Below are 15,052 nucleotides of genomic sequence, written 5' to 3'. Positions count from 1 at the left end.
ACTATGTTTTTTCTCAGCCTCATGCTCACAATTTAGAATAATATTTATAATAAATAATATTTTACAAATAATAAGAAGATTGCATTACCTTTTTACATAGATTCATGTCAGGAAAATTGAAGTTCAGAATTATCACCATGTGCTTGCGTTCGGTCAAAGGTCGTCAAATTCGCGCGTATTTTGTAATGTCCATTTTGACAACTCTTGATGTTTTCTTCGTTGTTGTGTAGCTAAAATATTTTCCATAATGTCGATCGGCACTGTTTTCGATGTGCCGAAGAGTTAGGAACAAAGGTAAGCGTGTTGTGCTTGTGAGTTTGTCTTTCAAATCTTAAAACGAAAAATCATTTCCTGGCAGCTCAGTTTTTCTGACATGCAACACTTAATCCGAAATTTAGGCAACCAGAGAATATTACAATCTCCCAGCAAAATTGTGTGTGGCCAAAATCCCCAATTGTAATACTAGTATTTTATTTTGTGGCTGTGTTTTTTGTGTTCATCTGATGAGATCAAGCTGTATTTTACTTTGGTGTCAAGTGTGGAAAACTACATTAGCACTGAAGCACTATAGTAATTAGCACTAATTCGGGTATTCTTTTGTAAAACACCCCTCTTTGATCAATCCATACATCAATGGGATACCATGTAGGTGACAAGTTTAAGACCCAGTACCTATTGTTCTTCATACTGTGCGACTGTCTACTGCCTAGGTCTAGTAGATTCTGATAAAAGCCAGGCGTTTTAGAGTTGGGAGTCAGTCTGAGAAGAGAGCAGAGAAAAGTGCTCCTGGATCAACTCTACGGCTCCTGTGCATGTGTGTATTCCTTAGTCTTGCAAGGAAGTTCCTCTTGCAGCATCTAAAAGAACACACCACCGCCCTCCTTACACTTGAAGGTCTTGATTCGGCAGAAGGATCATCATGTTTTCTTACACTGCACCGCAGAACCTGGAATGATGGACAGTGCTGAGTTAGATCTCTGGCTGGACCGTGTCAAGTCCTGGGGAGAGCCAGGGGGTGTGGTTTCTACAGACGGACTGAGGGACACCTGCAAGTGCCTGGGAGCGTTGGGATCCATTTTGAGACGGCTCCATGTCGCCATGACAACATGGGTAATTGTATTTACTTTTAGCCTAAGTTTTGTGAATATGAAATGCAGGTTTTGTGCTTTGATATAATGACCATCTGATTCATTGAAGTGATTCTGATTTTCGGGAGCCAATGGAAAATTTTATGTCTGAACATTATTTGGTATCTACACGTCCTACACCCACATACAGGCAGCTTGGATGAAATATGCCAAATGGCAGTTACTCAAGTAACTGGATGAAATTTTGAAGCAGTCAGACATTTCAGACGTTGTCACACCACGGGATGATTATAGTACACATGTCAATTAAAGGAAATACATTGTTCTTTGTGTATAACATATGTTGTGATACATTGATGAAGCTTAGACATCTAGATAGTAAGATATGCCAAAAATAGTTACTCAAGCAACTGGATAAGATTTTGAAACAGTCAGACATTTCAGACAGCATCCGCTATCTTTCGTCAGTCGCTTTCTGTAGTCACTGACGAAAGATAACGGATGCTGTCTGAAACGTCTGACTGTTTAAAAATCTTATCCAGTTGCTTGAGTAACTATTTTTGGCGCATATGTTGTGATGTTGGAAGGTTTTTTTCTTATAAAGTCATTTCCTTCACCACAGGAGAGGCCAGCAGCTATCATGAGACATCTTCCCAACATTGGACAGTTCCTAGGAAGGCTGTGTCACAACCCTGCTGTTTTAACATGTGGTGAGATTAAATTTCCCAAACTAATTCCTGTCATACAAAGAATCAATCCATCTGTTCTTGGATTGGAATAATATTTGATTGTATACTATAGATCTAATTTTTCAATTATTTTACTATGAATCAGTAAATCATGTATGACACCGCAGTGCCAATGGACAGCAAGTCACGCTTCCCTTAAGAAATCTAACAAATGACGCCCCCTCACCTCCCCCACAGATGATACCTGCTGTGTTCTTCTGTCTTGTCTAACAGCGCTGTGCACAGACAATCCACAGGAGGACATAGAGAGGAGGGCAGCCACCTGGGCTCAGGTAGTATTGATAGTTTGATACCAGTAGGGGTCTGCTTGCATAGCAATAAATTCATCTGGTTCTATTTCGTGGTAGGATGGAAAAGCGGTGTCATGAATTTGCTGTTGAAAGGTCATCCCGAAAACCACAAAATAAAAGCACCACAAAAGTTTCAAGCTCTCCAGTATAAGGTAGACCTTCTATAAGGTATAATCTGCCACTGAAGTTAAACCATGTTTGAGCATGAAAAAGAACTGTTGATGGTACACAATGACCAGACTAACAGCGTCGGCTATAGAGAGAACATTTGCGGGGGGACTTTAGCCATGGAGGATTTTTTCCTATTTGACCCTCTCTCCGTAGCCGACTCCCTTCATACAATTGACTCTATTTGGCCGATTTCTACTATTTTCCCAGCGCCCCGCAGAGACTGGTAGAGGCTAGTCAGCATGCCACTGTGGCTTCATGTTCAATTTTATCTTAAAACTTGATACAAAATTAGATATCAATGTATAATTAAAAAATTGACAAATACATTAATGTAACACAAGCTACATAGTCTGTAATGGCCCCCGTCTTGGTTGAGGGATGGTTGATAGCCTCTGTATACTTCTGTTCAAGTCACATGACAATTTCTGCTCCTGATCATTTCAACTTTAGAAGGATCAGTGCGATACGTGGAAAAAAGTGTATAACGTCTTTAAATTATAATGTCAATTATTGTCACAGATTAACTTTCGTTCAATTACCACTAGATCTAGCCATGTATTCTATCCTCTTGAGGTAAGAGATGTGCATCGAATTTACAAATCTCATTACTAAGCAACTCACCACAATGATATGAATATGTTACCATTACAGAAAATGTTGAGACATGTCATACATGGACCATCAGGTAATAGTGTGAGTAAAGCCATGGGCTACCTGCCCTCTGACCAAAGTAAACTGGCTCTGGAAAAGGTGAGGAAAATTCTAGTCCTGAGTTATTGCAATGTCTTAAGTGATGTAATAACCAACATTACATGCCCTGCATGATTTCTAGCTGTAGATATAGTTAGTGAGTTATGCTAAGGGAATGGTTGTGAAAAGTCATTGTTTTTCAGTTTGGGCTGTGGAAGAGAAGAAAAAATACTTGACAGTAGTTGATTTTTGCCATTACACATATCTTCATAGAGGAATACTTATGATATTATCTTGTTTTTTCACATCACTCACAGATAATACATGCTCTATCTGAAGACTTAGATCAACTACAACAGGACAGAAGGTTAAAAACAAGGTAATTGTTGGTTTCTGTGCATTCATGATTAATTGTAGTGAAAATTGTGTATCTCTGTTTCTTCATGTACATTGCTTTTGTTCTGTAAATGCATTTAAGTTCGCGTGGTTTTTATTTCGCGCTAAGGCGAAAATGTTACGTTCGCGGTGGTGTTAAGTTTGCGGCAACGCTATAGTCACATACTGCTACAGTATTGGACAAAAATGTTCGCGGTGGTTTTAAGTTCGTGGTGAAACGGCTACCCAAATAGAATACTGATTACTGTGTGTTAAAAAAGACACAGGGATTTAGAAAAATTTGATTAAGTTAGAATTTGAATGTCTTTATTCATCGATTCATCTATTTCTGTGATGTTTAACAAGGGTAGCCCTACAGCTTTACAGTGGGGCCCTGAGTCTGTTTATCTATAAGATTTAGTACTGAAATATACATGTGACTCTTTACTGTACCAAGTTAAAGGGTACAGCTCATATGTTAACAATATTATCAAAATTCGCAATCTTAACTCACATTCTGTACCATCTTTATTTCTTTATTTCAGACAAGCACAGCCTCATACTTTACACCAGTTGTCAGAACTCTGTCTCCCTCTGGTCACCCTGCCTGCTGCTTCAGCGGTCGTAGAGAAGCTCCTCCTAGCAGGCCTGGAAGGAAAGACAGAACTGTCAGTTTTGTTTCTGGAGACTGTGGCCAGGATGCAGCGACAGCTATACCCAAATAAAGCAGTCACAGGTAATATCTTAGACCTTTATTGTATCTTAGACCTTTCCACCATTGTTTCAGTATATTGAAAGAATAGCCCGGAATCCAAACCTATTATAGCTCCCGACTCTCCTCTCTATTTGCGAAGAGAAGACTCGGGAGCTATAATAGGTTTGGATTCCAGGCTATTGGAAGGATACTTGTTACTCAACAGGACAAGGATGAAGTCTTATGATATTTGGTTTAGGCTTAGTCTTGGTCTTGGTCTAATGAAGGATCAGTTAGATTTTGAAGCCAACATGGCTTCCACTGGAATTGAAGGTAAAAATATATACAATACAATTTTAAGTGAAACAGACACATTATAGTACAAAGAGTATCATAGTGTACATAACATTGCTGCTTTTCATTCACAGCTCCTGTTTCCTTGTCACCTGCTGCTCTATGTGCCCTATGGACACTTCACCCTCCCAGTCTGGAGCAGGAGGTACTGGACATGGTGGAAACAGTCACCCTCCACAGGCCGTTCATGGGCACAGAGGACATGAAAACACTTGTCTGTTCAAGGGGACTGGTGAGATGATTTTGTGTGGTTATTATGAGCAGATGATGAAACAGTGTGGGAAGTGAAAGCTGTGTTAGCTGTGTTTGAATGGTGTTCAGCACTGAGGATAGGTGTTTTTACCTGTGTGTGGTTTGTGTTCAGCACTCGGGACAGGTGTGTTTAGATGTGTGACGATGGTTTTAGCACCAAGGACAGATCTATCTGTGAATAGATGGTGCCTGTGTGTGTGGATGGTATTTGTAGGCAGATGGTGTTCAGCACCAAGGACAGTGCCCTTATGTGGATGGTAATTGTAGGCAGATGGTGTTCAGCACCAAGGATAGTCCCTTGGCCTGTAAGTGGATAATGTATATATGTGTGGGTGGTGTTCAGCACCAAGGACAGTTCCTTTGCCTGTTTGTGGATGGTAATTGTAGGCAGATTGTGTTCAGCACAAAGGACAGCCCATTGGCCTGTATGTGAATAATAAACTACGCACAAAAAGTTCGGAAACTTAACTTTGGTCGATCATATTTCCGTTATTTTTTTACCGATTTTCATATATTACATATCATTTAAAAGCCTATTTGATTTCCTTTCCCATGATACCAAACTTATTGTGATTGCAAGTTCATGAAACGAGCATCAGGCCTGCTAAAGTGAGTGGGTCGAAGAAATAAAGTGCCCAGATTACCTTACTATAGTCAAACATGCTATTCCGTACATATTCTTCTGTTGATATTGACTTCTGTACGAGAGTATTATGAAAAATCAACAAGAATAAACAAGACATATTCATGAAAGCTAAGTTTATTCTTTATCAAAACCAACAACCTGTGTCTTAGTAACGGGTTAGCAAGGAGTCTTAGTAACGGGTGATCCAGCCACGCGCTGTCACTACAGCACGGCACCTACTCCACATACTCGTCACCAGTCGCGCAATGCGATGCTGTGGGATAGCGTCCCATTCCTCCACCAGCAGTCGTCCTAGGTCAGCCACCGTGTCTTGCACGGACAGCTCGCCCAAGCTGCTCCCATAGATGTTCGATGGGGTTCAGGTCCGGGCTCTTAGAGGGCCACTCCATCCTCTCTACACCTGCATGCTGGAGATGGTCGGCGATGATCCCTGCCCGGTGTGGGCGGGCGTTATCATCTTGCAGCAAGGCATTCGGCCCCATGTTATGGAGGAAAGGGATGGCCACCGGATCAAGTATTGTGTCACGATATCTTTCTGCATTGAGGGTTCCTGGTACAAGTCTTGTCTTTCCCCTGGAGTTTATGCCTCCCCATACCCCAATGTTTGTTGTGAAACAATAACAAAAAATCGCACCTGTGGATGACGATACCGTTGCAGGACGCAGGTGTTTATGTGGTGTAAACAATTGGTTCTTCGATGTGCTAAAAATAACCTTGGATGTTCTGTGTGCTAGAAATAACCTTGGATGGTCTGTGTTCTAAAAATAACCTTAGAACCTGAGGAAACAATATATTGAATCATCATCCGCGCCCATATCGATAGGATGTCACAGCGCGCGTATGACACCAACAGGGAATTTTGGGCACTTTTTCTCCGTGACCCACTCACGTTATTAGTCCTGGTACTTGTTCCGTGGGTTTTCAATCACAATAAGTTTGGTATCATAGAGCAGGGAATCACACAAGCTTTATAATGATATATAATGCATCAAAATCGGTAAAAAACAACGGAGATATGATCAACCAAAGTTAAGTTTCCGAACTTTTTGTGCGTAGTTTATATATATATATATATATATGTGTGTGTGTGTGTGTGTGTGTGGATGGTGTTCAGCACCAAGGACAGTTCCTTTGCCTGTTTGTGGGTGGTATTTTGTGGGTAGATGGTGTTCAGCACCAAGGACAATCCCTTGGCCTGTATGTGGATAATATATATGTGTGTGGGTGGTGTTCAGCACCAAGGACAGTGCCTTTGCCTGTGTATGGATGGTATTTTGTGGGTAGATGGTATTCAGCACCAAGGACAGGTCTGTTTAGGTTTTATTAAGGTATTCACCTGATATTGTCTTTTTGCCTTGCCTCACTGTACAGCCTATGGCCTGTGTACTGCAGCCCACAGTGAATAAGGTCACAAGAGAGATTTTCAGGTAATCGTAAATAAAAGAGATGATCTTCTGCCTGTTATTTTTGTAAGGGTGATTTTCATTTCCAATTGAATTGTAGGTTTCATCAACTTTTTTATTATCAAAAATATACATTTCTTGATTAAAAACTTTAAGCTTCTCCAGTGTTTTATTACTGCTAGTCAATTCTTTCTCCTCAGCATTTATGGTTTTCTTATTGAAGGCAGTGTTTCATCAAGCATGTGTTTTAAACCTCTTGATTCTCATACAACATGACCAATACTTTGCTAGCATCAGGTTTTTAAAATTCATGATTTCTCACATAGTTTTTCCATCAGATAATGTTTTGTTATAAAATTTGATGACCTTTCCCCCCTCTCACTGTTCAGACAAGTACTGCAGCAGTCATCTGGCTCCCCATCAGTACTGAAACTGCTGAGAGTCTTCAATGAGTGTTTTATCTTGGAAATTTCTAAGATGCAAGGAGAGGTACAAATTCCTTTTTTCCTACTGTCTTTTAAAATCATGGAATGCTAAAAAACAATTGAAAGTAATTTTCTACTTGTCTTGGCTCGATTTGTAATGTAGCTAGCTAGCCATGGACTTGACCTTCAGTTTACTCTGCTCAAGTTATGGTTTCTTTTTTGTGTTCCTGTGTGGCTATAGGGTCCCAGGCTTCTCCATCTAACCTATGACGTGCAGCAGCTCCCCCTAGTGCATCTGCTGATACTGCACCCTGCTGGTAAGACAACCGAGACTACTTCTGCATGAAATAGATTTAAGAGAAAACCTTTCATGAATTTGCAAGAATGATTTCTTAGAAAATGTACCAGATAAGTTGTTTTTAGTAAAAGTAAAGGTCACACTCCGGATTCTTTAAAACAAATAAAAATGTTGTCTACATCTTTAGGTCTCAGTAAACCAACCTGCCAAGACCACTTGAAGAACATCTGCAGGACAGTACAGACTGTTCAGTCACCTGGATGTCAGGTGACCTGGACACAAGTAACCCAAGCAGGTGTCTGCCAAAGAAAACCTGGCATCAACTGGTAAGTTGGTATTATATTAAGTTAGCAGTAGTAGTATTAATGCTTGCAGAATTACTTGTAAAATCAACTTTTGCTCTTTGGTAGATTATCTGTTACATGTAAGTCCGAGGAACCAATGCAATAGAGCTGACCCAGTTTATTTCAGATGTAAATTTGAAGCTGCACATTGTCAAGTCTTGAAATGAGAATTGCTAGTGAATAATTCCAAAGCAATATACAATGTAACTGTTTTAGTGAAGCATCTATCCATCCATCCATTCATCCATCCATTTATCCATCCATCAATTCATTCATTCATTCATTCATTTACTCTCAATTTTACACTCTCTGCAGCCCCCCTGAGAGTTGGCTGGTGCTGGTACAGTTTGGTTGGTGGTACAGTGAGGCATGTAGACTGCTGCTCCTCAGTCCTGTACCCCCACAGTCCTGTCTACAGTACCTAGCCTGTTATCACCTACCTACGTCACCAGAACAACAACAGGGATTCATGGTAACAACACTTGTCTGCTTCTCTCCCCTTAGAAATTACAATAGTTATACATACAATACATTGTATTTACTTTTATTCTGGTATTACCTACTTTTTCTGGTTCCATCTTAACAGTTAACACGTATCCAGAGAGACTCCCATCTTTATTGTAAGTGTTATGAAACTGAATATAAGAAGGCTGGAGACTTTATAAGACATTCTTATCAATTTCATGTCAATCTTCAGTGGGTCAGTAGCAAGAGTCTGAGGTATCAATGTAATTGTTGAAAAAATTGATATGTAATGTTTTTGATTTTTTAAAAACTTTTTTTCTATTTGTTTTAGAAAATGTATAGACAATGGAAAAAACTATATTGCAGAAAAAACTGAATTGTTTATTTTGATCCCCTTATGTGTTTTTTCCAGACATGCATACATGATGTTGCATCCACTCTCCACGGTCTGCTCCCTAAAATCCACCCAAAGTCACATGACTTGTTGTATGCTGTATCAGCCAATCAGCAGCCAGATTTCCCAGCTAGAAGGGCTGTGATTGGCCAGCTGCTGATGCTGTTTCTACTGCACTCTGTAGGAGGTTATAGGATAGCTGATGACATTCTGAATATGGTTAGTTTTCCCTTGAACTTCCTTCAAGACAGTATTTGTTCAGGAATAAAATAACATATTGCTAGAAGCTGAAGTTACCACAAATAGAAGTTACTATGTTGGAAAGAAGATACTCGTTGTAATTTATTCCAAATACTTGTGCTTTTGTGTAAATCATACATATTTTTGTCAAGAGATGTCAAATGCATCACACAACATTACAAGATTAATATTTTGTTTATTGGCCAGACAATACATTACACTTACTTTCAGGCAATATGACTTATTTTTGAAAGTGTTTTAGTTTCATATTCTTTTTTTGTGGTAGCAATCCTATGATAATCCTGTTTTTCCGTCTTTATCCCACAGGTGGTCAGTGAACAAGATGCTGTGACAAGACTAGCTGTTCTGTTGGATACAATTGAAGAGAATTCCGTTGGACAAAAGACAGGGGAAAGTTTCTCTTGGATTTACAATAACAAAACCTCTGCAATGCTGCAAGTCATAAGTAGTCTCCAACTTTCCATACAAGAACAGTTTCACTCCTCCAAGGAGACTGACAGGCCAGAGTTGGATGATCTGAGATGTAGATGTGACAAAGTCAAGCAGTCGATGCAAAATTATCTTTGACCAAGTCAACTTAAGTTGTAATTTACCTGTTGGTTTCTTCACTTTCACACCTTCAGCCCTCCAAATCCAGTCTGAAGTTAACAGGGTGGCATCAATCAAATAATTGATTTGCATTTTAAAGTCATGTAATACACATGTAGTGGACATTGCTTGGAATGACATTTAACTCCAGGATAGTGTGCCAAAGATTATGTTTCGGTTTCACAGCATTAATAAAAGTTTTATATAAGTTCAACATTGGATCATCAGAACTTGATGTGTCATTCTATTCTTTTGATTCTGTAATGTTAGTCATACCGACCAGGTTGGATTAGCCTGGGTGCTATCCTATTTCTACTGGGGCTCCTACGAATCCCGGTAGAAATAGGATGGCACCCAGGCTAGGTTGGATGTTATGCTGGCCAGTTGTTTGCAGGCTGTCACAGGATAACCTGCTATGACACTGATTGATCTGCAAGATGGGACTGCAACTGAAATACTTAATTGCCATCAGAAGAATCCTCCTCACTTTCATTTTACAAATGATGACTATTGAAACGTCATCAATCTACAATTTTACGATAGAAAAATATTTTTCTGGTTAATTTGCTCATTGTAAAGCGCTATACACTTGGGTATGGGTGCGCAGGGGGTGGAATCAAATATCGGAACAGCCATTGTGTCGTAGAGTGTCCCGGGAACGAGGTCATCTAAGGTCATCTTGCGCCTCTGTTGCGCATGGATACGGGCAATTCCATAGGGTTTTTCTGTATGGGGCCTGTTTTATTATTATGCCATTCATGTAATCAAACTAGAATTGGATGTAATGATTACAATCTAAACATTATTTGGAAGATAAAGACATACTATTTATGGGTAGGAATAATACGAAATGTATCTTTTCTCCTTCGAAATTAGATTGACCCCCGTTGCTGGGAGATCAGTCCAAATGGAACGTTCTCATTGTCTCTAGTATATTTTGCAGAATTTGGCAAGTTCAGATGTCAAAGATGGATTGTCTTCAAGTCAGTGCATTTGCGGAGAAAAATGGAAAGAATACTATGGAGGACAGACATTTCGTGTTCAGGGTAAGGGTACAGTGAATGTTTGCACCGTTTTGTCCGGAGTCGTTTTGCCAACTGAGAAAATTATGGCCGATTCTTGTGGATATATTCATGAGGGGGTTGAAAAGTTGGATTTGTGGCTGCAACTAACGGTGCCATAGTGTTTCACGTATTGTGTTAACTGTAAAATAAACACCACTTTTTCACAACAGAGTCCTTTAGAGTTTTACCATTATCTCAGTATAGTTTCTGCAATAAGTTGGTCAACGTGAGAAGATAATTAGTGGTTCACAACCGGGTTGTTTTATCGTGAGGCTCACCTCCATTTTGAAACTTGCAAAGTGGAGAAGATTCACTCTCGTCTGTGTATGTTGGCTTCATAATATTGTTTGAATATTCACCGGAAGCCATCTTAAACTTAAAATGTCAAGTGAAACTGTTGTTATCATTGAAAACACTTTTATTGGTGTATACTGTGGCTGGAGTAACTTCAACACGTTTGTGCTTTGAACTCTGGAGGTTCGGCAGTTGAGGTTTCATGATCAACTGGTTCATTCCTGAAATTTGAAAACTAACGGTTTTGTCATTAATAAAAGGTTGACTCCCTTTATTTTCTGTGAAATGTTGGGCATTTAAGAAATACTTGTAAGCAAATATTTGGCCTGGATTTTCTGCCCATAACAGCACCGAAATGGAGTCTACGTGGCGGGCGTGTGTGACGGGCACGGCGGCGATTTCTGTTCGGACTTCGTCGCCCGGGACCTCCCCCCAAAGCTCTCGGCTGAGATGGACTACCACGTGGACCACGAGACCGCCATGAGACGGGCCATCCGGGGGACGGACTGGGACTTGTGTTCCCGTCTGGTCGGGAGGTGGAATAAGTCAGGAACAACGGCTGTTGTTTCTCTCATCACGGACTCGGAGATCATCACCGCGTGGGCCGGGGACAGCCAGGCCGTCCTGGTCAGGCCGAACACCGAGGCCATCCCTCTAGTCACCGTACACAGGTATGGCATCGTTTGGTGTTTATTCATCTTTTCTTAGATTTACCAAGTTTAGTTTTTAGCTTTGAACAAAAATGTCTTGTTTTTATTCTCGATCTCATATCTTTATTACCTTCGCGACGAATGGTTTCGTCGAGAAGGTTATGCGACGGTGCTTGTCTGTGTGTCTGTTAGTGAACAGAATAAGTCGAGAACGCCTGGATGGTTTGTTGTCGTAGTTGGTGTGTCGGTGTGTATGTGTCAAATCTCAAGATGATTAGATTTTGGGCAAAGTGTTTTGCATAATTAACGAGAAAAGTGTAAAAATGTGTTCAATTGTATGCTTTACTATGCGTTCTGGTTGGGACGTGTGGGGTGTATTGTTTCAGGGGATATTGATGGGGTCACAGATGGGGGGCAAAGTTGGTCATGAGGGGTCAGGCGGGAGACGTCAGTTATTGGGAAAAATTGGCTATCAGCCAGCTGTATTCATTGGTGTGGAATGTGGTGGACGAGGCAAAAGTCAGATGTCGGAAGGGGTAGGGAAAAGGTATTAGGAGAAAGTGGTGTGGAATTGGGCGGGGGGAGACCAAAATTGGATATACACTGCCTTACCTCGGGGAGAACCAGCAGTACTCGTGTGTCACAGTATGGGAAAAGGACGTTGTTCAGGGTAGGTGAGTTAACCATGTTATATCTAAGAAGGAAGAGGCGATTGACAGGAAGACCAAGGTTGCGCTGGGGCATGCCCTAAAGGCTTTAACGGCATTGTGAGAATTATCCTGGCGTCACTGGTAAGAAATCGATGAATATCGCTATGACTTTACGAAGTGAACGGGAAAATAAGACGCTACACTGACATTTGAAAAGAAAACGTTTATATAAAGAAGCCGTTGACAGTCTCTAAGTCCCTTCTGTGGCAAAGTAGGGTTCGTGACATAAGTCCCCTCTGAGCGCAATGTGTTGGTTTACATGTTATATTACGCAACTTGTATGGCCGTAAAGCCAATAAAGGAATAGTATTGTTGGAGACAGCATGGGAATACCGAGCATGTCTGTGTGTCTGTTAGTGAACACGATAAGTCGAGAATTCTTGGAAGGATTGTCTTGGTATTTGGTATGTTGGTAGGTCTCGATGAAACCTGAAAATGATTAGATTTTGGGCCCCCTATCGGCTTGTTACGGTACTGCAGCGGAACTTCATGTTATGATATCTCGTGTTGTGGACATGCTATGGAACTGATTTTTGAGTGGTAGATAGCTCGTTGGGCAGAGAGTAAGTGGTATAGGTTTGGGCCCCCTAGCAACTTTTTTGGAACTGCAGGGGTAGGTTTTGCTTCAGACTTTGAAAGGGAATAACTCAAGAAGGGCTTGATGGAAGGTCATGATTTTTTGCATGTACATAGCTTGAGCGATGATGTACATGATTGGATACTTATTATGCAAATCAGTAACTAATTTGCATAATTAATGAGGAAAGTTTATACATTCATCAATTTCCATGATAGGACTCGCAAACATGTGACATATGTAACTGAGGAAGAGAGAAATATTAATGGATATCAGCTATGCAAATGAGAACCTCATTTACATAATTAATGAGAAAATAATATAACTCGAGATGGGCTTGATGGATGGTCATGATTTTTGGTATGTAGATAGCTTATGTGATGCTTTGTATGATTGGATGATAATTATGCAAATCAGATTATAATTAATGAGGCAATTTTAAAAACCTGCTGTGTTCCATGATATGACTATTCAAATATGTGACATTTGTAACTGAGGAAGAGAGGAATGTCAATAGATAGAAATTATGCAAATGTAGGCCTATTTTGCATAATTCATGAGAAACTACTATCATTCCATACTAGTAAATAACGGCAATTTCATACTTGTAGCATTTAGAAGTTGTGTGAATGTGAACACCATTGAATCAAATTATGCTAATAAGGAGCTTATTTGCATTATTGATGAAAAATGTTAGCATAACCTTCTTTGTTAAGCTCATAATCATAACAAGGAGGTTTGGACAACTTATGTTATTTGGGTGAGGAGGATCAACTGGTATGATTTTTGATTGATGAAAAACACTCCTAATACGTCAGTCATAAAGGTCAAAATCATTTCGCGAAGGTATGAGGTCGTAGAACTCTTGTTTGATCCTGAAATGATAGAAATACATGAATAATCCAAGTTGTAGTTATGGTGTATCTTTCCAATATTCTGTAGTTACTAGGTCCGTTTTTAGGTTCTTTAACCCTTAGCACACTGAAGTAACTGTTTGGCTTCCACTATTCCCTATTGGTTGCAGAGTTAGGCAGCAGGGAGAAGGTTAACAGACACATTTCCTTCCAGTTAATATTTTCATGACGATAATGTTGCTATTCCTGTATATCTGTTAAGTCTGTTTATGTCCTATTTTGTTATGAATTCCAAGGTAGGGTTTGACAAACATTGTACCATTGTGACAACTTAGATATCACTATGTAGACTTCAGATTGTTTAGGTTTAGGTAAAGGAAACTTTTTAAAGCTTTTGCCGTTTTAACATTCACAGGTTTATTTATCTTTTGGCAAAATCTATTTTCTCTTTCTTCAATGATACTGTTGCCAATCCTGCCTTTAAAAAAGTCAGTCTGTTAACTTTAACTTATTAAAGAATTGAAGTAAAGAAACTTTTGAAAGCCCTTGCTTTTTCAAAGTTCTCAAGTAGAATGGCGTTTTGTCAAAATCTATTTTCTTCTTCAACTGTTAACGTTATTATTGCCAATGCTGACTTGAGAAAACGCAGTCTATTTAAGTTAAACATACAAGTTAAGGTTTAAGTAAAGAAATGTTTGAAAGCCTTTACTGTTTCAAAGTCTTCAGGTACAGATGTGCTTTGCCAAAATCAATTTTCTCTTTCTTCAATCTGTCTCAAAAGTATTTGTACATCTTAAAACGCGAACAGATGCGCCAATGAGAAAGAGAGAGAGCGAATCCAGGAGGCAGGAGGAACAGTCACGTGTCATAAGGGACAGTATCGTCTGAACGGAGCTTTGAGTGTGTCGCGATCTCTGGGAGACTCAGAATATCGAGTAAGTTATCAGCTCTGTACTTTCCATAAATGTCAGAATGATTTTTAAACATTAATCTCAGAGAAAATTCCCCAGTGTGAACTCCCAAAAGACTATCATTTATATTATCATTGGGGAAATTTCTCTGAGTATAATTTGATATGATTGTGACATTATCTAATGACATAACTGTGTCTTTTCTTTGCTGAGGTCTTTGAGGTACATTTCAGAGATCGGATCTGCCTAAGTATTATACAGTTAAACCTGTTATGGTGACTTTATATGATTTTGCTATAGTCAAGGCAAGTTTGAAAATAATACTGCTAAAGGTCCTGCGGAAAGGTCTTCAACAAAATTTGATGATAGTTTCAGTGGGCACCATTAGAATGTTTTTAGTTGATTTATATCAATGTATAAGTCTTAATGTCACTGGTTTTAGTATCCATGTGAAAGTTCATTGTGTTTCATTGTGTTCTTTTAGTTTTTAAAAGGGTTATCTGGA

The 15,052-nt window shown here is 39.6% G+C and overlaps 2 protein-coding genes across 2 annotated transcripts; both read left to right on the top strand.

Annotated features, from left to right (window-relative positions):
* Positions 1–147: 147 nt before the first annotated feature.
* LOC136444604 (Fanconi anemia group C protein-like) lies at positions 148–9,708 on the top strand. The gene is made up of 15 exons (XM_066442232.1): positions 148–294; positions 944–1,110; positions 1,711–1,798; positions 2,015–2,109; positions 2,950–3,048; positions 3,306–3,367; positions 3,909–4,099; positions 4,486–4,643; positions 6,681–6,736; positions 7,102–7,201; positions 7,379–7,454; positions 7,623–7,761; positions 8,095–8,251; positions 8,657–8,857; positions 9,206–9,708. The coding sequence occupies exons 1-15, from the start codon at positions 270–272 to the stop codon at positions 9,464–9,466; spliced, it is 1,875 nt and encodes a 624-aa protein (XP_066298329.1). The 5' UTR covers positions 148–269; the 3' UTR covers positions 9,467–9,708.
* A 52-nt stretch (positions 9,709–9,760) lies between these two features.
* LOC136444606 (protein phosphatase 1L-like) lies at positions 9,761–14,634 on the top strand. Its single transcript, XM_066442234.1, has 3 exons — positions 9,761–10,533; positions 11,194–11,516; positions 14,445–14,634. The coding sequence occupies exons 1-3, from the start codon at positions 10,447–10,449 to the stop codon at positions 14,617–14,619; spliced, it is 585 nt and encodes a 194-aa protein (XP_066298331.1). The 5' UTR covers positions 9,761–10,446; the 3' UTR covers positions 14,620–14,634.
* Positions 14,635–15,052: the final 418 nt, after the last annotated feature.

This window comes from Branchiostoma lanceolatum, chromosome 11 (genome assembly GCF_035083965.1).
Source record: "Branchiostoma lanceolatum isolate klBraLanc5 chromosome 11, klBraLanc5.hap2, whole genome shotgun sequence".
NCBI lineage: Eukaryota > Metazoa > Chordata > Leptocardii > Amphioxiformes > Branchiostomatidae > Branchiostoma > Branchiostoma lanceolatum.
The sequence above is the reverse complement of the archived record's forward strand: the minus strand, read 5'-3'. Positions and strand labels throughout refer to the sequence as shown.

Excerpts from the sequence above, each read along its gene's own strand:
- LOC136444606 (XM_066442234.1), top strand. The coding sequence starts at position 10,447 with ATGTCAAAGATGGATTGTCTTCAAGTCAGTGCATTTGCGGAGAAAAAT. Across the intron at positions 10,534-11,193 it reads ACAGACATTTCGTGTTCAGG|CACCGAAATGGAGTCTACGT; the intron begins GTAAGGGTACAG and ends TGCCCATAACAG. Across the intron at positions 11,517-14,444 it reads CCTCTAGTCACCGTACACAG|ATGCGCCAATGAGAAAGAGA; the intron begins GTATGGCATCGT and ends AAACGCGAACAG.
- LOC136444604 (XM_066442232.1), top strand. The coding sequence starts at position 270 with ATGTGCCGAAGAGTTAGGAACAAAG. Across the intron at positions 7,762-8,094 it reads AGAAAACCTGGCATCAACTG|CCCCCCTGAGAGTTGGCTGG; the intron begins GTAAGTTGGTAT and ends CACTCTCTGCAG. Across the intron at positions 8,858-9,205 it reads CTGATGACATTCTGAATATG|GTGGTCAGTGAACAAGATGC; the intron begins GTTAGTTTTCCC and ends TTTATCCCACAG.